This window comes from Trichechus manatus, unplaced genomic scaffold (assembly GCF_000243295.1).
Source record: "Trichechus manatus latirostris isolate Lorelei unplaced genomic scaffold, TriManLat1.0 scaffold00020, whole genome shotgun sequence".
Classification (NCBI taxonomy): Eukaryota; Metazoa; Chordata; class Mammalia; order Sirenia; family Trichechidae; genus Trichechus; species Trichechus manatus.
The window spans coordinates 3,944,808-3,964,564 of record NW_004443956.1 but is presented as its reverse complement, the minus strand read 5'-3'; the positions used below and the strand labels follow the sequence as shown (position 1 = coordinate 3,964,564).

Here is a 19,757-nt window from a genome sequence, read left to right as displayed (position 1 = left end):
TTATGCTGACTTCCCCTGTATTGTGTGTTGTCCTTCCCTTCACCTAAGATAATTCTTGTCTACTGTCTAGTTGGTGAATACCCCTCTCCCTCCTCCCTACCCTTGTAAACATCAAAGAAGGTTTTCTTTTGTGTTTAAACCTTTTCTTCAGTTCTTATAATAGTGGTCTCATACAATATTGGGGACTGGTTTTCTGATTGCAACATTTGAGAGAGGTATTTTGGGTGTGGGAGACTTTTGCCTGCATCTGCAACCTAGGGTCAGAGTCAGAGCCACTACCTTTTAAGAGTGTCAACAGTTGTAATGGCTGCATCCAAATTTGCAGTTTCTAAGACAAACCAAAGGAGCCCTGGTGGCACAGTGGTTAAAGAGATCAACTGCTAACTGAAAGGTCGGTGGTGTGAAACCACCAGAGGCTGTGCAGGAGAAAGGTGTGGCAGTCTGCTTCTGTAGAGATTTACAGCTTTGGAAACCCCATGAGGTTGCTATGAGTTGGAATTGACTTGATGGCAGTGGGTTTGGTTTTGGTTGGAAAGATAAGTCAAAGATTAAAAACTATATACTTCAGTATGGATTACACCTTAACATAAAGAAAACAAAAATCCTCACAACTGGACCAATAAGCAGCATCACGATAAATGGAGAAAAGATTGAAGTCATCAAGGATTTCATTTTACTTGGATCCACAATCAATGTCCACGGAAGCAGCAGTCAAGAAATCAAATGATGTATAGCATTGGGCAAATCTTCTGTAAAAGACCTCTGTGAAGTGTTAAAAAGCAAAGATGTCACCTTGAGGGCTAAGGTGTGCCTGATGTAAGCCATGGTGTTGTCAATTGATGGACAATGAATAAGAGGGAAGACTGAAAAAGAATTGATACCTTTGAATTACGGTGTTCGTGAAGAATATTGAACATACCATGGACTGCCAGAAGAATGAACAAATCTGTCTTGGACCTTAGAAGTGATGACGTTGAGACTTCGTCTCATGTACTTTGGACATGTTATCAGGAGGGAGCAGTCTCTGGATAAGGACATCATGCTTGGCAAAGTAAAGGGTCAGTGAAAAAGTGGAAGACCCTCAGCGAGATGGACTGACACAGTGGTTGCAACAATGGGCTCAAACATAGCAATGATTGTGATGATGGCGCAGGACAGAGCAGTGTTTCATTCTGCTGTGAATGGGGTTGATACAACTTGACGGCACCGAACAACAAGACAAGCAAAGAAACAGCCTTCCTTTTCTTCCTTTCTTTCATGACATTCTGCTAGGCTTTGGGAAGAGAAGGTGCAACAACTCAGTTGCTTTTCCTTTAAAAGTTCTCAGATATAACAAGAGCATAAAAATGTCCATACAAAGGCTAGGAGCCAGATCTTCTCAGTTCTATTGCTGTTTTGCCAGACTTGTTCTCTATGCCTCAGCTTCCCCATTTGTTAAGTGTTAGTACTGGAGATGACTTCTCAGTTCCCCTCTCTAACTTTCTGTGTGCCTAGGCAATGTAATCATAATTACAACAATAATAAAAGCAGTAGCAACCTTATTAACTAAGTGCTTACCAAGTGCCAGGTGCTGTGGTAAGTGCTTCATATACACCATTTCACTCAATCTTCAATGGCTGTTTTACCATCCCCATTTTACGATAAGGAAACTGAGGCTCTCTGAGTTGTAACTTGTCCAGGGTTACACAGGGAGTGGAGCTGGGGTGTGAATTCAGCTAATTCCAAAGCTTGAGCTCTTAATCACTTTGCTGTGTGCCTTGCTTCTTTTCACGGGTGGGTCAGTGACGAATGAACGTTGAGTTCAGGCAGAGAGGTACTCTCGTCATTATTATTAGTAGTTGTAATACTACACTCTCACTTAATTTTGTACACACTCTCACTTAATTTTCACAGCAAGTGCATAAATAGGGTGGTCGGTACCAGTGCCCTCACTGAAAATTAGGCTCATAGAGGCGAAGTAAATTGCTCAAGGTCACACAGCTAGCCAATGGCAGGGATTCAAAGCCTGAGAGTCAGCTCCAAACCACTTGCTTTACCATTCTGTCTGCAGCACCGCGTGGGCCCGCCGGGCACACCACGCAGGGGTAGGATTGAGCGGTCGCCAGCAACCCAGGTCCACTCGACCGCCCGGCGGCACGCCTCCGCCGCGCACGCGCTCTCGAGCTCCCGGGTCGGGGCGCGCAGCGGGCGCGAGGACGGCGGCAGGGAGCGTGCGCGCGGTGACGTGCCGGGCGCCATGTTGGAGGGCTAGTGGTAGCGGCTCGGGGAGGTGCTCGCTCTGTCGGTCTCGCTCTCTCGCTCGCTTCCCCCAGCTCCCTTCGGTGCCCCCCCCGGTCGCCTGCGTGCCGGAGTGTGTGCGAGGGAGGGGGAGGGCGTCGGGGGGGTGGGGGGAGGCGTTCCGGTCTCGGGGAGACCCGCGGTGGGAGGCGGAGGCTGCGAGGGACTCCGGGAAGCCATGGACGTCGAGAGGTTGCAGGAGGCGCTGAAAGGTGGGGGTAGCTGCCCCCTCTCCCTTCTCCTCACCTTCCGCGGCGCTCTCTCCTCTCCCTTCAGGGCAGGTGGCTCCGAGGCCCAGGGCCGGGAGGGGCGCTTCTCCGGCTCCCATCCCCCCTCCCACCTCCCCAGGGGCGGGGAGCCCTGTGGGCAGCTCCCTCCCGCCCCGCTCTGGGCTTTGTGTCTGCCGCCGGCGTCTGGGCTGGGGGAGGGGAGTCGGGGAGTTCTTGGAGGGGTTCCAGCTCCTCTCTCACCCCTCCGGGGGCAGGTCGTGGGCCCCAGCCCCCTCCCAGGCAGGTTCGGTTCCCAGTCAGGCTCCCGCACGCCGGGCAGCGGGGTGAGAGAAAAAGTAAAAGGGTGGGGGGGGGAGGCGCTGGCAAAGCAACTTTTAACTTGTCTCAGGAAGCCTTACAGGGCTTCTGGAGGCATCTTTCCACGCGCCCTAATTCTAAGGTGGTCGCTTTCACTGTCTTGATCGCTCGACTTCCAATCAACAGGCTTGAGAACAGTGGTTCCCAAACTTAGAATGTCGTGATTTCATGGATTTGAGAATTATGTTTTGACATCCAGAATCGTTTGGGGGCGGCTCCGTGGAGTAGCTGTTGTTTGTTACAACGCAGACTTGTGAACTTCACCTAGACAAACAGTTTATAGGGTCGGGGCCTGGAGATATGTATTTTAACCAGAAAACCAGGTGAGATGGATGCTGGTGTTCCCGGTGACCACACTTTGAGAAACACTGCGTTAAGGCTGGTTTGTGGAGAAGTCGAGTGCCCCCTTTCGGAGGAGGCTTATTACCAGTGAATACCAGTGAAGCGGGTGACATTTTGGAAGTGGAGCTTGGGATGGTAGAGGTCGATGTTTGGTTCGGAAGCTGATTTTTTTTTTTTTTTTTTAAATTGCTTCTTAATATGGGGAGGGACTGGGAGGAAAGTTTTTGTATTAAGGTGTTGGGAATGGTTGATGGACTTTGAGTAAGGCAATACTGATAACTTTTCTTTCTTTCCTTATCTAGATTTTGAGAAGAGAGGGAAAAAGGAAGTTTGTCCTGTTCTGGATCAGTTTCTTTGTCATGTAGCCAAGACTGGAGAAACAATGTGAGTTGAAACATGTATTCATTGTTATAAACGTACGTCATTCCGAATTGCATAGGACACAGTAAAAAGTATATTCTGAAAGAGTCAAATTATTCATCTGTGTCAGTCCTACAATCCCTAATTTCAAAAATTATCATTGAAAGCATGTATTAAGTGTATATACTTTATTTACTTTATGCATGCTCTGTAATGCAGTTTTAAAAATTGTCTAATTTTTTTTTTTTTTTAAACATCTACTACATTTTGGCCCATTTAGAACTTGGTCTGAGGAAGAAAGAATGCTTTTTCCATTATCACCCTTTTTGGCCATAACACAGCTTTTGCTCCCAGAGTTTTGTGGCTTTGATTGTTTCAGATTCTTTTGTTGGTGGTATTTTCTTTTATTGTCCTGTATCCAACCTTTTGTTGTCATATTTATAGATGTAGGTGTTTGAAGTGTCATTTCTATTTATTCTCTTGAGGACTCAGGGTGATTGTCTGACAAATTCCAGATGCTACAGTTTTGACTGTCCTGTAAACTTTCTAAGATAGCTAACTTGTTACATATGCTCAGCATTTTATTAGGCTTGTTTCAAATGTTCTGAATTTGAAACTTATAAAGTTAGGCGTGTTTTCAAAAGGAATATTCCATCCACTGTTGTGTGTGTAGTTTGGGTGGCAGGAGTTGTTTTCACACTCTGGCTAAGTTAATTTGTAGAGGGCAGTGTAGCTTTAATAGCTTCCTTGTAGTCTTTTCTTTGGGTAATGGTAGGGGGACAGGAAGGAGAAAGGTTTGTTTGGGTGCAGTGTTAGTAAATGGGCTCTCTTCTGGCTCCCCTACTTCTCGCCTATTCTCAGAATTCTTTTCGAGGCCTAATAGAAGAGTATGAGAGAGATTCAAGTGATAGGTAACATCTATGGTTTTAACTAGCAAGTGTTCATTTCTCACAAGATTTGCTATGGTTATACTCTAGCCCTCTAATAACTAGTTTAAATTTAAGAAATGAGAAAAAACTCTGATGCCCTGATGCTTGATTTAATGGTCATGTAGACAAGCTGAACCTAAGTGCTCTATTAAAATACACCAGTAAACTTAAGTACATGACTGATGTTTTCAATCATATATTTCTATTACATGTTTAAAGTGGAATCCTTTAGAAACAAAAAAGTAAATGCCTATTTTTCTCTGAATTATAGTCTCTTATAGAAATCTTAATTTGAAAAAAATAATTTATGTTTAACTATGTAGATAGCGTAAAAACGACTAGGTGCCAGCTTATAAAAATACATTAATTCCTAAAACATAAATACTTAGGTCTCCATCATTCCTCTTGAATTGCTAGTAGGTCCAAACTTATCCTTGCTACAGTATCAGAGGAAAAACATTTTACTTTCAGAAGATTTTTGATACACAAGATTATCTTTGTTTGGATATAAATGCTTAAAACCTCATATCTTAATCAGCTTATCAGCTCTGTACAAACTGCTTTTCCTTTTTTATAAAATACAATGGCTGTAAATGTATAAACAGTCAAAAGTTTCTAAAAGATACCTTCAAAATTTTTTAAAAAATCTATTGTGGTAAAATATACATAACATAAATTTGTCATTTTAACCATTTTTAAGTGTATAATTTAGTGGCATTAACTGTATTTGCAATGTTGTGCAATCATCACCAACAATAAAAGACAGCTTTTTAATATCTTGCCTTACTGGATCACCAAGTGGCTAGAAAATTTAATGTGATTTTTCTGAACAATGATTTGTCTTGATAGGGGACTTAAACAATTTTTTTTTGTCAAGTTAGGTGTATATTTACTAAGAGTATTTTGTATTAAAATGATTGATGTTCTCAAATTCATCTTTTGACATTTAATGAAGTTTGGATTCCTTTTTTTCAATATGGGCATGCCTTAACTTTTGATAGTGAAAGTTGCAGTTTCTGCCATCCATTTATGGCTAAATCGAGCTTTGTCTAATTTCTAAGACAATGGGAGAATGCAAATTTAAAAAGTGGCAGTTCAGATCTGTTTGGTGTTGTAGGATTGATGGGTTGCTTAAGATATGAATTCCATAGTTCTGAGCGTTTTTATTTTTATTGATACATTATTATAGCAAGAAAGCATTAACAGAAAAAATATATGAAATTTCGTTTATGAATGAAAATCATTCACAGCCTAGGCCATCTATTTTTACATTAAAAAAAAAAAGATTTGATACTTGTGTTTTTAGCTTTAGGGAGGATTTAGAATTGTGCTTGTAGGAACTTAGGAAAGATGCCAGGACATAGGATACTAAATTTACCAAGAGGAATACTATATGGCGCAAATGCTTAAGCTCTTGACAACTAGGTGAAATGTTGGCAGTTTGACCTCACCCAGAGGCTCTTCAGAAGATAGACCTCCTCATCTGCCTCTGAAAGGTCACAACCTTGAAAACCCTATAGAACAGTTTTACTCTACAGATGGGGTCACCATGAGTCGGAATCAACTTCATGGTAACTAACAGCAGCAATATTCGTGTATATAACTAAAACAATTTATCCCCAAATTAGTTGTTTCTGGCCCCTTGGAAAAATTGATTTTATGTTGAAAACTTAATCCTGTAATTGGGCAACACTTTTTTTTTTTTAAATATTGTGTTTAGGTGAAAGTTTACACAGCAAATTAGGTTCCCGTTTAACAATTTTTATTCAAATTGTTCTGTGCCACTGGTTACAATTTTCACAATCGTAAACTGTGTCAGCTTCTCGTTATTTCCATGCTGTTTGTTCTGTTTCCTTTGTTCTAGCTTCCCTTCCTCTCCTTGCCTTCTCATCTTTGCTTTTGGGTAAATGTTGACTGTTTGGTCACATATGGTTGATTATTTAAGGGAGCACTTTACTCACAGGTGTTCTAAGCCCATCTATTATTCTGCTGAAAGATTACCTCCAGATACAGCTTCAGTTCCAAGTTCAAAGGGTTTCTTAGGGTGGTAGTCTCAGGGATTCCTCTAGTCTCTGTTGGTACAGTAGGTCTGGCCTTTTTTAGGAATTTGAATTTTCTTCTACATTTTTCTCTCATTTTGTCTGGGACCTTCTATTGTGTCCCTGGTCAGAACAGTTGGTAGTGGTAGCTGGGCACTATCTACTTCTTGTCTCAGGTTAGAAGAGGCTGTGGTTCGTGTAGGCTGTTAGTCCTATGGACTATTTTTTTTCTTTGATTCTTTGTTTTTCTTCATTCTCTTGCTCCAGAGGAGTAAAGACCAATAGTTGTATCTTAGATGGCTGCTCATAAGCTTTTAAGACCCCAGATGCTACTCCAAACTAGGATGTGGAACATTATGAACTATGTTATACCATTTGACTAAGTTGTTTTATGAGACTATGGTCCTGAGCCTTTTAACCCAGTAAACCCATCCCAAGAATTGTTTGGATATGTCTAAGTCTCTGTAACTGTGTCCTCTGTGCTTTATTATATGTATGGCTGTATATGCAGCACACATAAACATGTTTATACATATGCCTACAGATAAATATCTATATGTGTGTGCGCATGTACTTGCATATGCCTTTCTATATGCATATACATGTCTGCCTGTGTGTCTTAGTCATCTAGTGCTGCTGTAATAGAAATACCACAAGTGGATGGTTTTAACGAAGAGAAGTTTATTTCTTCATAGTCAAAGTAGGCTAAAAGTCCAAATTCAGAGCATCAGCGCCAGGGGAAGGCTTTTTCTGTCGGCCTTCTTCTTTTCAGTGTTCCCCTGGACTAGGAGCTTCTCTGCGCAGGGACCCCACTCCAAAGGACACGCTCTGCTCCTGGCACTGCTTTCTTGATGGTATGAGGTCCCCCTGTCTCTCTGCTCACTTCTGTCTTTTATATCTCAAGACATTGCCTCAGGATACAGTCCAGTCTTGTAGACTGAGTCCTGCCTTCCTAACACAACTGCCACCCGTCCTCCCTCATTAACATCATAGAGGCAGGATTTACAACTATAGGAAAACCACACAATACCAGGAATCATGGCCTAGCCAAATTGATACGCACATTTTTGGGGGAACATAATTCAAACCATGACACTATGTAACCACACACATATGTTTAGGTTGTTATTACTGTTACTGCAGAATTGTGAATGTTGGTAGCATAACTGAAATTGTCCTTTTTTCTTGTGTACTTCTTGGTGTATTCATTTACCTTGGTCAGGTTGTGCAGACATCACCCATGTTTGATACTGCTTTTCCTATCACCAAAAATAAGGATCTACGCTCTAGAAGGTGATTCACCCTCCCTCTCCATTCCACCCTGGTAACCATCAAAGAATGTTCCTTACTGTGTATATCTATTCTTGACTTTTTATAATAGTAGGATCCTACAATGTTTCTCCTTTTGTGATTTGTCCTTTGTGATTTCACTCAGCATAGTGTCCTCCAGATTCATCCTTGTTATGAGATGTTTCACAGACTCATTTACAGTTGCATAGTATTCCATTGTATAGTATGTACCACAATTTATCCATTCGTTAATGAACACTTAGGTTGTTTCCATCTTTTTGTTATTGTGAATAATGCTGCAGTGAACACAGGTGTACATAATGCTGTTCGTGTCACTGCTCTTATAGCTCTAGGATATATATTTAGGAGTGGGATTACTGGATCATAAGGTATTTCTATTTCTAGCTTTTTGAGGAAGTGCCATACAGTTTTCCATAGTGGTTGTACCATTTTACAGTCCCACCAGGTGTATATGAGAGTTCCATTCTCTGCCAGCATTTGTTGTTTTTCTGTTTTTTTTTTTTTTTTTTTTTGATTGACACTCTTTAAAGGTAACATAGTTCCTAACATAATGCAAATTAAATATATAGTATGTGCTGAATAAACAGAAACATACTTGTCATGGATTTAAGTGTTTTTGATGAGTTTTAGTTGCAATTACTATCCTTTTTGATAGTCAAATAGTACCATCTTTGGCCAGTGGGAGCCTCTTCCGTTTGGCTCCTGAGACCTTTTGACATAACCCTAGTAGTCTTTGATAGCTTCCTTGCTGTCTACTCTGAGATGTTCCAAGGTCATTTCCTGCCGTGACTTGCTGTCAGCCATGTCTTAAGAAGCCCTGCCTTCTTTTAGTGGGAAATGATTTTTAAAGACTACAGTCTGGATGCTAGAGATGCTTGTTATTACTGAGTTTGTCATTGTTTCTAGCATCTTCAGTGGACAGAGCTAAATAAAATGCTTCATGAGTTCATACTGATACTTCCAATTCAAACCCAAGACGACAGGTTTTTTTGCTTAACTTCTTCCACACCAAAAATCCTGGTTCTCAAGAACAGAGGAGATGACAGAATTGGGATATTTCATAATTGCTCATTCACTGTATCTAACATTACATACCAGAAAGTCTTAAGAATAGTAATACTAATACTACTACCAACAATATAATTAAGAATGTTAAACATTTTTTATGCATACTCTCCCAGTTCTAGCCCATATTTAAATAAACAATACTTGTATCTACATTATGTGAGCATATATAGCTATTCCATAAAATATTCTTTTAACTTTCATTTAGTCCTTAGTTCTGTAGAAACTGTATATCTAATGCTCATCACCAGTCCTAGTCAGTTTGGTTGTCCGAAGCTCATCCTCCAGTAGATTCTTGAGACAAGGCTCATGGGAACAGTATTTTGTAAGGTCTTGAATACTGATAACAGTTTGTGCCCTTCATTCTTTTTTTTTTTTTTTCAATTTTGTGGTTTCAGTGAAGGTTTACACAACAGTTTAGGTTCCCATTCAATAATTTCTACACAAATTGTTCAGTGACATTGGTTATATTTTTCACAGTGTATGAATATTCTTTGTTCTGGTTGTTCCATTTCCATTAATCTATTTTCCCTTCCCCCTTAGCTTTTCTTCTTTGTTTTAAAGTAACCATTGACTGTTTGGTCTCATATAGATGATTTTTTTTTAAAGGAGCACAATACTCACAAATGTTCTTTATTTTGTGAGACAGTCTGTTACTTAGCTAAAAAGATGACCGTAGGGGCTAGTTTTGGTTTAAGGTTTAAAGAATATCTCAGGGCAGTAGTCTTGGGGAGTCCTCCAGTCAACCAGTCCAGTAAGTCTGGATTTTTTTAGAATTTGAGGTTCTTTTCCACAGTTGTGTCCCATTCTATCAGGGTCTGTCTATTGTGGACCTGATTAGAACAGTCGGTAGTGATAGCTGGGCACCATCTAGTTCTTCTGGTCTCAGGGTAGGTTAGGCTGTGGTTTGTGTAGACTGTTAGTCCTGTAGACTAGTTTCTTCTTTGAGTCTTTGGTTTCCTTCTTTCTCTTTTGCTCTAGATGAGTGGAGACCAGTAGTTGTATTTTAGATGGGTGCTTGCAAGCTTTTAAGACCCTAGACATTACTCTCCGAAGTAGGATGTAGAATATAACTTTATGAACTCTATTATGCCAGTTGACCAAGTTGTCCCATGAGACTGTGGTTCTAAGCCTTTAAACCCAGGATACCAATCCCATGAGGTGCTTGGTTATGTCTAAGAAGTCTCCATAACTGTGCCCCCTATATGCTTTATTTTATGTATGAGTATATATGCATACACACTTATAGATGCATATACGTATTCATATTAATACATTTCTATATACACATATATACTCATATATACGTACACATAATATGGCTGCATACGTGCATATATACCCGCACATTAATTTTTTGGTGCTTGCTGCAAAATTATGTATGACATAGGAGTTACCAGAAGGTCCTTTTTGTCTTGTGTGCATCTTAGTGACGTTGTTTACCTTCGTCAAGTTGTGATGCTTCACCTTTATTCAGTGTTACGTTTCCCATCACCGAAAATAACGTATTTAGAGAACGAATCCTCTCCCCTCCACCCATCCCTGGCAACCACTAACGAACATTAGTTTCTATATTTTTATCTATTCATGTCATTTCATAAAAGTGAGAACATATAATATATGTTTTTTATAATTGAGTTATTTCACCCAACAGAACGTCCTCCAGGTTCATCCACATTGTAAGATGTTTCAGGAACTCATTTTCTTTATCACTGAGTAGTATTCCATTCTATGTATGTACCACATTTTACTCATCCATTCATCCGTTGATGGGCATTTAGGTTGTTTCCATCTTTTTGCTGTTGTGAATGGTGCAGTGAACACAGGTGTGAATACGTCTGTTCATGTCACTTCTGTTAGATCCCTAGGGTATGTACCTAGGAGTGGAATTGCTGGGTCATATAGCAGCTCTACCTCTGTTTTTTTTTTTTTTTTTTTTTAAGAAACTGCTAGACTTTTCCACAATGACTGTACTGTTTTGTGTTCCCACCAGCAATGAGTGAAGGTTCCGATTTCTTCACATCCCCTCCAACACTTGTTATTTTCCTTTTTTTTTTTAAATCTTAGCCATCCTACTCATTGCTGTGGAGTCTGACTCATAGTGAGCCTATAGGACAGAGTAGAATAGGGTTTCCAAGGCGTAAATCTTTAAGGAAGCTGACTGCCACCCACTTTTTCCTGCAGAGCAGGTGGTGGGTTCGAACCACTGAACTTATGGTTAGCAGCCAAGCAGTTAACCACTGTTCTACCAGGGCTCCTGCTTAGGCGTCCTGGTGGGAGTGAAATGATACCTCATTGTGGTTTTGATTTGCATTTCTCTGATGGCTAATGACATTGAGCATCTTTTCATGTGTCTGTTGGCCATGTGACTGTCCTCTTTGGTGAAGTGTCTGTGTCCTTTGTCCAGTTTTTAATTGGATTATTTTGTCTTCTCATTGTTAAGTTGCGTAAGTTTTTTAAAAATATATTTTAGATATTAGACCCTTATCCATTATATCATTCCCAAAGATTTTTCCTAGTCTTTAAGTTATCTCTTTACGTGCCCTTTATTCTCGAAGGTCATTTTCATTGGAAGTAAAATCTTTGGCTCACGTTTTCTATCCTTGAGTATCTTAAATATGTTAAGTCCATTTTTTTCTCCCAATTTAGTGTCACCGTCAAAAACCTAATGATAATCTGATTTTATTTACCTTATATGTAACCCACTTTTTGCATAGATGCCCAAGGGTTTTTTTTTTTTCTTTGTGAAGTTCAGTAAATTTTCTAGACTGTCTTGATGTTTGGCATTCTGGGTCACCGTACTCAGATATGTGCTCTGGTCTTTCAGTATGTATTTTCATTTTTTTATTTTCAGGAAAGCGATTTTTGAATTAATAGTTTTCAGTGTGTATTTTGTTTCCTACTTTGATTTGCTTTTTCAGGGACTTCTTTAATTTCCATGTTGAATTACTTTGCAGATGGTCAGTATTTGCCACTTTGTCTTGAATACTTTTTCTTTCATTCCTTTTTTAAAAAAAACAAGCTTTATTGAAGTATAATTGACATACAGTAAACTGTGTTTATTGAAAATGTACAGTTTAATAAGTTTTGACATCTACACTCATGGACTCATCACCACAGTTAAGATTAAGAACATATCCATCACCTCTGAAAGTTTCCTCCTGTTCCTTCCCTGGTTGTATCCCCCCTCCCCATTCCCCAGGCAACTAATGATCAGCTTTCTGTCGCTGTACGTTAGTTTGTATGTTCTGGAATTTTATATAAATGGAATCATACAGTATATACTCTTTGTTAGGGTGTTTTTTTTACTCAGCATATTTTGAGATTAATCCATGTTGTTGCGATGTCAACAGTTTGTTCTTTTTTTTTCTGAGTAGTAGTCATTGTATGGATATGCCACAGTTTTTTATACATTCATCTCTTGATGGACGTTTGGGTTATTTCCAGTGTTTTGTTTTCTCTTGTAAATAAAGCTACTATGAACATTTGTGTACAAGTCTTTGTATGGACATATGGATTCTTTTCTCTTGGATAAATAACTAGGATTGGAATGGCTGAATTATATGGTAGTTTATGTTTACCTTAAACTGCCTGTTTTCTAAAGTGGCTGGGTCATTTTGCATTCTCACTGACATGGGAATTGAGTTCAGTTTCCCCACATCCTTTCCAGCACTTAGTATGGTTGGTCTTTTTCACTTTAGCCGTGCTAAATAGATGGATATTGCATAATAGTTTTAATTTGCATTTCCCTAATGACTAAGGTGGAAACCCTGGTGGTGTAGTGGTTAAGAGCTACAGCTGCTAACCAGAAGGTTGGTAGTTCGAGTCCACCAGGTGCTCCTTGGAAACCTGATGCGGCATTTCTACTCTGTCCTATAGGGTAGCTGTGAGTTGAAATTGACTCAGTGGCAAAGGGTTTGGTTTGGTTTTTTTAATGACTAAGACGTAGAGCATCTTTTCATGTGTTTATTTAAAAAAAAAGGTATTTGACTTATGTCAAAACCCATGTACCGACAGAGTCATCGAAACAGAATCTCGTCATAAATCGGGAGCACCTGTACTTCCTTCACTTTGTGCTTTGTCTTTTCATTCTCTTAGCAGTGTCTTTTGAAGAGAAAATTTGAATTTGATTCTGTTTTGATTTTTAAAAGTTGCCTCCTTTGTAGGAAGAAGATTCCAGAAATTTCCTTTCATTTCTTTCCAAGCATTATCTGTTGTGCTCATTTGTTTTGGTGTACTTTCTAGTATAGTCTTTATTTCTGAAGTACTTTTTAAGTCTTTCCAGAAATTTGTCACCTCATTTCTGAGTTTCTCGAACTCTGACTTGTGTTGTCTTGTATCATTTTTCTCAGTGTCTTTTAGATCATTTTGAAATACCTACCAGATGCTGTCGAGTTGACTCCAACTCATGGCAACCCCATGTGTGTCATAGAGTAGGACTGTACTCAGGGTTTTCAGTGGCTGATTTTTCGGAAGTAGATTGCCAGCCTTTCTTCTGAGGTGCCTTTGTGTGGTCTGGAACTTCCAGCCTTTTTGGTAGCAGCTGAACATGTTAACCATTTTGAAAAAGTATGATACAATTATTTTGATTGTTGCTGAACAAGTCTTTCTGTCTTGCTTTCATTGTCTGTAGGGATGTTATTCTGTTCAGTTTTTCTTGTACTTTTGTATTGAATTTGACCTTGATATTTTGCTGTTGCTCATTTTTATGTGAAATTTGTTTTCCTGAACTTTAGGAGGGAGTATCGTTCAGAGTAGCTCTTCTGACTTCACAGAGCTCTTTATTGTTTTGGTGAAGTGTTTAGCTACTGAGTGAGGGCTACTGCTAGATGTTCTAAATATTCTCCGAGATTTCTTCCAACTTGAAAAACTTATAGGAGTCTGTGTTGTAGTGCTAGTTATCTGGGGGTGGTATTGTAGCAGTAGTTATTAGGGGTGGGGAATGGGGCATGATGATAGTGACTGATGTTAAAATATCTGGTAGTGGTGAGAGATGTTACTGTTGGGAGTATGTTGCATAGGTGAATGGTTTAGAGACAGTTAAAAAAAAAATGTGCATCAGTCCTTTATACTCGGACTAGAATGACGAGTCAGTGTTACCACTAAACTCATTAGAGCCATACAGCCATGCCTATCTTGGTGTTACCTGTATGAACGTGTGGTTTTTATCTATATCCAGAGATTGTCCTTATGCCTGTCAGTGGATGTATGGGTTTATATATACTTGTGGACTATTACTGGAAGCCTATCAAAAACTTCAAAACATCTCATTAGTGAGAAGATAAAGGAATTTATGGCCCACAAATTACTGTGTTTTTCCTCTTGTGGATTGTAGTTTTTTGTGCCTTTCTGTTATGGGAGTTGATATTGAGGTGAGCTTGGGTGTGTAAATTGGGTTTGAGTATCAATAGCAAAAAAATTACTAAGTATAGGCAATTGAAGAGGAGGACGTTGGCTTTTATTTCATTCAATACATATGCCTTTGAAATAACCACTGTGCCACTAAGCCTCCTTAAAATAGCTGATTCTGAGAAATCTTTTTTAGATCTTCGTTTTTTGCTAGGCCGTAAGCTGTGTTCATAGTTACTTGTCTTCGCCCTCTGGTTTCAACCACTGGAATCCTCTTCATGTATCAGGCTGCCTGGGTTTGTCACTGCTTGTAATGTATATGTATGGAATCTACCTTACATAATAGCAAATTATTAAGCATCTCCACACTCCATCCCTACCACATACCTTCAGTAACCTATTGCCTGAGTATTAAATATTGAGGACTCAAACCACTGACTATGAAGTGAATAATAGTTAATTTAAGTCTCAAATTAGTAATAATTTAAAATAATAGTACACTCACTCCTGACTTACCAATATGGTTAGATTCCAAAGACCAGGCTGTTTTGTGAAAACGGGCATTATGCAAAAATGGAGGATTTTTTTTCCCCCGTTTTCAGACCGTCCATTTGTCTGATTTTTTTTTTTTTGGGGGGGGGGAGCGGGGGGAAGATATGATCATAGAAACAATAACAGCTAAGATTTACTTACATGCTCATCACTCTGACAAGTCCAGTTATGGATTATTCCTCTGCGGAGGAGGAGGAGGCTTGGAGGAGACAAAGCCGGGCTGTGTGACTGGGGCCACGGCTTAACCATTTCACCTTCTTCCTGTGCTGGGTCAGAGCTTCCCTTGTGGAGCCACATCCAGAGCTCCACTCCCACCCCTGCAAGCCCTGTGTTCATGATCCCGGAGCCTGCTCTGCCCTCTGGCCTGGTGAGTCACCGGGGCTCAGGCTCAGGCTTCCTGTGGTGGTGCTGGGAGCCTGGCCAAGCATTGGGCCCCAGCAGGGTGGAGGCGGAGGTTTCAGGCCCAGTTTGGCTCACTTTGGGATGTCTTTAAACCCGCATGCATTTCTCCATGCCTTTTTCTTTCCTCCTTTCCCACCCCACAGCAATTTCAGCTGCAGGACCTCAGGCTGCATAGAAGCTGGGAACCCAGAACAGGTGCCTACTGGCTCTGTGCTGCCTGTGCGTCTGCCCAGAGGCGGTGGCCATGGAGGAGGCTGGTCTGCACTTGGCAGGAGGGAGCAGAGGACACAGGGCAGCACAGCCCACCTTCCCACAGGTTGCCTGGTTATCCTCCTTGAGGGAGGGGTTGCTCCATAGTTGTTGGCACAATACCTGCTGCCTCGTTAATGTGCAAAATAGTTGGATAGTAGATTTTTTACTGTTGTCGTAAATGCAAAATGTCCTATAACGAGATAGTCCATAAATGAGGAGTAGGTGTAATAATGCCCATGGTGGTTTTTAAAAATGTCCCATATATGTGGTAGTGCATATGGGGCTTCTTTGTTATAACTGGTGTGAAAAAAGAGAAAGCTTAATGAGAGAGGCTCTGTGGCCACTGGGTACTGTGTGTATTAGGGTATTTCTGTTGCCTCTGCACGTATAATCTGTTTGACCCTATATTAGAAGACAGTCCTGGTTAAAATTCCTGTTTTATCATAACCTGTATGAGTGACCATGACAGGGCAAGTTAACTAACACCTTTCTGTTTTCAGCTCCCCAACTGAGAAGTGGGGATACAACACCTATTTTCTCAGGTTTTTTTGTGAAGTAGCAGGCATTCAACAAATCTTAGATTCCTTATTTCGTTTCTACTCTGTGGTAAGAAAACTAAAAATTAGTAGTAGTAAAAGTAACATTTATTTAATACCAACTTCGGTACCTAAAATTTTAGAGCTTACTGAAATAAAGTCTTAAGAATGAGAACATTGGCTGGTTATAGTGATTTCTGACCAGGCCCAGTACTTCCCTAAGCTTCATCAAGTTTCTTGATATACTCATAACTGAACTAGCCAATCATTTTGCTTTGTCAAAACTTTGCTTTATTTTTCTTCCCCCCTTTAACCAGATCTGACTCAGGTCCTCTAGGATATACAGTGCATTGTACTTTCTCTTCTTTTCTCAGTATGATTTGTCTAGGCTCCCTGCAGGGGCTGTGGCCTCTTAAGTATTTTTGACTCTCTTTGTTATTCTTCTAGTGTTATTTCTTGTTTTATGTGGTGCCTCTAGGTATTTCCAGCCAGATAGAGCCTTTGATTGATTTTCAGACAGTGACTATGAAATTGTGATTTGTCTTTGTTTTTAACAGACTGTGGTTTTCATGTAGAACTTCTGTTTTGGGTTGTTACAGTTCCTTTTTTCCCTAAAAGGCAAACTTTTTTTTTTCTCTTTTAAAAAATTTGTATTTGATTTTTGGTGAAAATATACACAGTAAAACGCATTCTCATTCAGCAGTTTCTAGACATAATGATCAGTGTCTTTGGTTGCATTCTTCACATTGTGTCAACATTCTCATTAATTCTGTTCTAGTTGTTTCCCTCTCATTGACGTAAACTCCCTGCCCCCCAGACTTCTTTGTGCTTAAAAAGAGCTGTTGTCCTTGTGGTTTCATACAGGTAATTTTAAAAAAAACCGCAACACTCAAGAGTGACAATCTTTACTTTTTGAGGTAAACTGTTACTTAGTTTAAAGGTGACTTCAAGGGATAGTCTCGATTTGAGGTTTGAAGAGTAACTTAGGGCAGTCAGTAGTCTTGGGGACTCCTTCAGCCTCAATAGGTCCAGTAAGTCTGGATTCTTTAAGAATTTGAAGTTCTGTTCCACGTTTTTATCCCTTGCTATAAGGATCCATCTGTTGTGTCCCTGATCAGAACATTTGGTAGCAATCGCAAGGCACCACCATTCTGGTCTCAAGATAGAGGAGTAGTGGTTTATGGAGACATTTTGTGCTGTAGTCTGGTTCCTTCTCTGATTCTTGGATTTCCTTCTTTCTCTCTTGTTCCAGACAAAAAGAGACCAATAGCTGTATTGCGGATGGCCTCTTGTAAGCTTTTAAGATCCCAGACACTACTCACCATACTGGGAGGTAGAACATAAATTTTAAGACCTATGTGATGCAAGTTGTGACTGGATTGTCCCATGAGACCATGACCCTAATCTAAAAGACAAACATTTAATGAACATCTGTTTTGTGCCAGACACTATCACATGTTTCAAATGCATAGCCTAATTTAATTTACAACTACTCTCTGAAATAGGTATCTCGCCTTTTAAAAAATGAGAATACTGAGGCCTACATAGCTTAAGTAAGTAGCCCAAAATTGTGCAGTTGGTTAATGATGGAATTGGGATTTAGACTAAGGCATTCTAATTTTAGAGTCTCTCATAACCTGTACTTTACAGCTCCTGTCCCTTGTTCAGTTGTCTTTTCACATCTTCCCTCTTTACTGTAGCGGTCTCAGAATTCTTTCAAAATGACTATTAGAATTTGAAGCTGTGTATTTTGATTAGAATCGAGCTTATCACTGTTATTTCTATAATTTCTGAGACTTTCATGCTGCTTACCTAAACCCAACCTCATGTACCTGTCCAGCCTTCCTTTTGTTGTGACACAACACAGTGTGACCTTCTAAGCTGTGTATAAAAATAATGTGGTGTCAGAGGTCCTCTAACTTCATGGCGTGGGCAGGGAGGGATAATCACCATCAACATCAGCCCAAGGCTGGTTCCTGTGAGGTGGAGGTCAGATATACCTCCACTCTCTAACCATTTTTACCAATTCTGACACTAGTCATCCCTCCCACTGTGCTCTGTACTTCTCTTGGGTTTGATAATCTTTTCAGTAGTCACACACAACTCACAGACCATACTCAGGACTATAAGCTATACTAGGGAAGTAACAGGCTACAGCTTGGGTTCAGGATCAACTTGGAAGTAACAGGAACAACTCAGAATACAGTTCTTTGATCACGACAGCTTCTTCTTGGCCACACTCGCAGGCTGGCCTAGCTCTTGTCCTCGGCCCAGCTCAGGCAAGTGTTACAAAGCCCTTTAGCTCCCTGGGTAAGTGCCTGGAGGCATCTCACTCTGCCAGGAAACCTCCTGCCTGAAGGCACTCAGTCAACCCACTGTAGCCGCCACCACACTCTGTGGGCTGGAAGCCCATCGTGTCCTCTCTCACTGGTCTGGCTCTGCTGCGGCTTCTCACTGTCTCACGCCATCTCCAGTGTTAAAGTTGTCTCTGTCTTCTGGGTCTACGAGGTTCTCAGCACAGGAACCCCAGCTGCAAAGGATGTGCTTTGCTCCCGGCTCCTCTTCTTGATGGTAGTGAGGTCCCTCCTCACTCTGGGATTGGCTCCCTTTAAGCCTAGTGGGATGGCAGAACTGTCCAATCCCCTACAAGAGTTTCATGCACCTTATTTGCATTAGCAGGCTGTCCAGTCCCCTTGGTGGGCTACAAGCACTTATTTGTGTAGTCCCACTCAGTCATTTTGTGGGAATTACAAGACCATGGCTAGAAGGGCTATATAATAGCAATTTACTGCAGTGTACTGTGACACTATAAATAGTTGGGAGAGGGCTTAGTTGTGGTTTGTGATTTAAGAAAAGCTGTGTTAGATATTTACTAGAAGGGTCAATACGGTGGGTGATCCTTTTGTAATTTGAAAGATTTTCCTGTGATCTCAAAGGCTAAAAACTTACAGTAATTGTAATTTCACAGAGGCATATATTTGAACCATACAGGCGATGAGACTGATGTGTGCATTTTAGCTGGAGCCTAGCTATCTCCTTAGTACATGTATCTTGGATTTGTTATTCTCCATCAACCAGAAATCTTATCCTCAGGACAGCGTTGGGAGGTAAATGGTAATATTGCCATTTTACAGATGATGGAACTGGGGAAAATGTATACTGTAGAGGTATTTGAAATTTGAGGGATGTAATAGATCTCTTCATACAAGTGCATTTATAAGTTTTGCACTGTTGTATATCTGAAGGAGCCCTAATGGTGCAGTGGTTAATTGCTTGGCTGCCAACTGAAACCTGCCAGCTGCTCTGTGAGAGAAAGATGTGGCAATCTGCTTCCTAAAGATTGCAGCCTTGGAAACCCTACGGGGCAGTTTTCTGTGTCCCGTAGGGTCGCTATGATTCGGAACAAACTCAGTGGGGTTTTTTTTTTTTTTTGGTGTATCTCTGGAATTAAGATTGAGGTACCTTTTTGGCTGTTTACTAACATATATAGAGCATTTATATTAAAAATTGCTTGTATATACTAAAGTGAATTCAGTATTTTTGGAGATTATTTTATTCCCATCCTTTTTAAAGGGTGTTGTTACCTGCAGTAATTCTCAGGAGGCTTTTTGAGATTGTGGCGAAAAATAGTCTCAGAGTGGTTCTTAGAGCAATTGGAGACTGGTTCACTTTTTCTAAGACCTTTGCATACAAGAGTGTTTCTGCAAGGAGCAATGCCGATAGAATGTGGCATAGGTTTTTTCATCCCCCAGTTAG

The 19,757-nt window shown here is 40.4% G+C and overlaps 1 protein-coding gene across 4 annotated transcripts in view; it reads left to right on the top strand.

Annotated features, from left to right (window-relative positions):
* The first annotated feature begins 2,241 nt into the window (after window positions 1–2,241).
* Window positions 2,242–19,757, top strand: part of PPP4R2 (protein phosphatase 4 regulatory subunit 2) — a 65,549-nt gene continuing 48,033 nt past the window's right edge. Inside the window, exons 1-2 of one of the 4 annotated variants that reach the window (XM_004372700.3) lie at window positions 2,242–2,489; window positions 3,509–3,590. In XM_004372700.3, the coding sequence (XP_004372757.1) occupies window positions 2,456–2,489; window positions 3,509–3,590 (116 nt within the window). In that variant the 5' untranslated portion in view covers window positions 2,242–2,455. The remainder of the gene's footprint in view (window positions 2,490–3,508; window positions 3,591–19,757) is intronic. The other 3 variants (XM_023727919.1, XM_023727918.1, XM_023727917.1) reach the window with 3 other exon arrangements.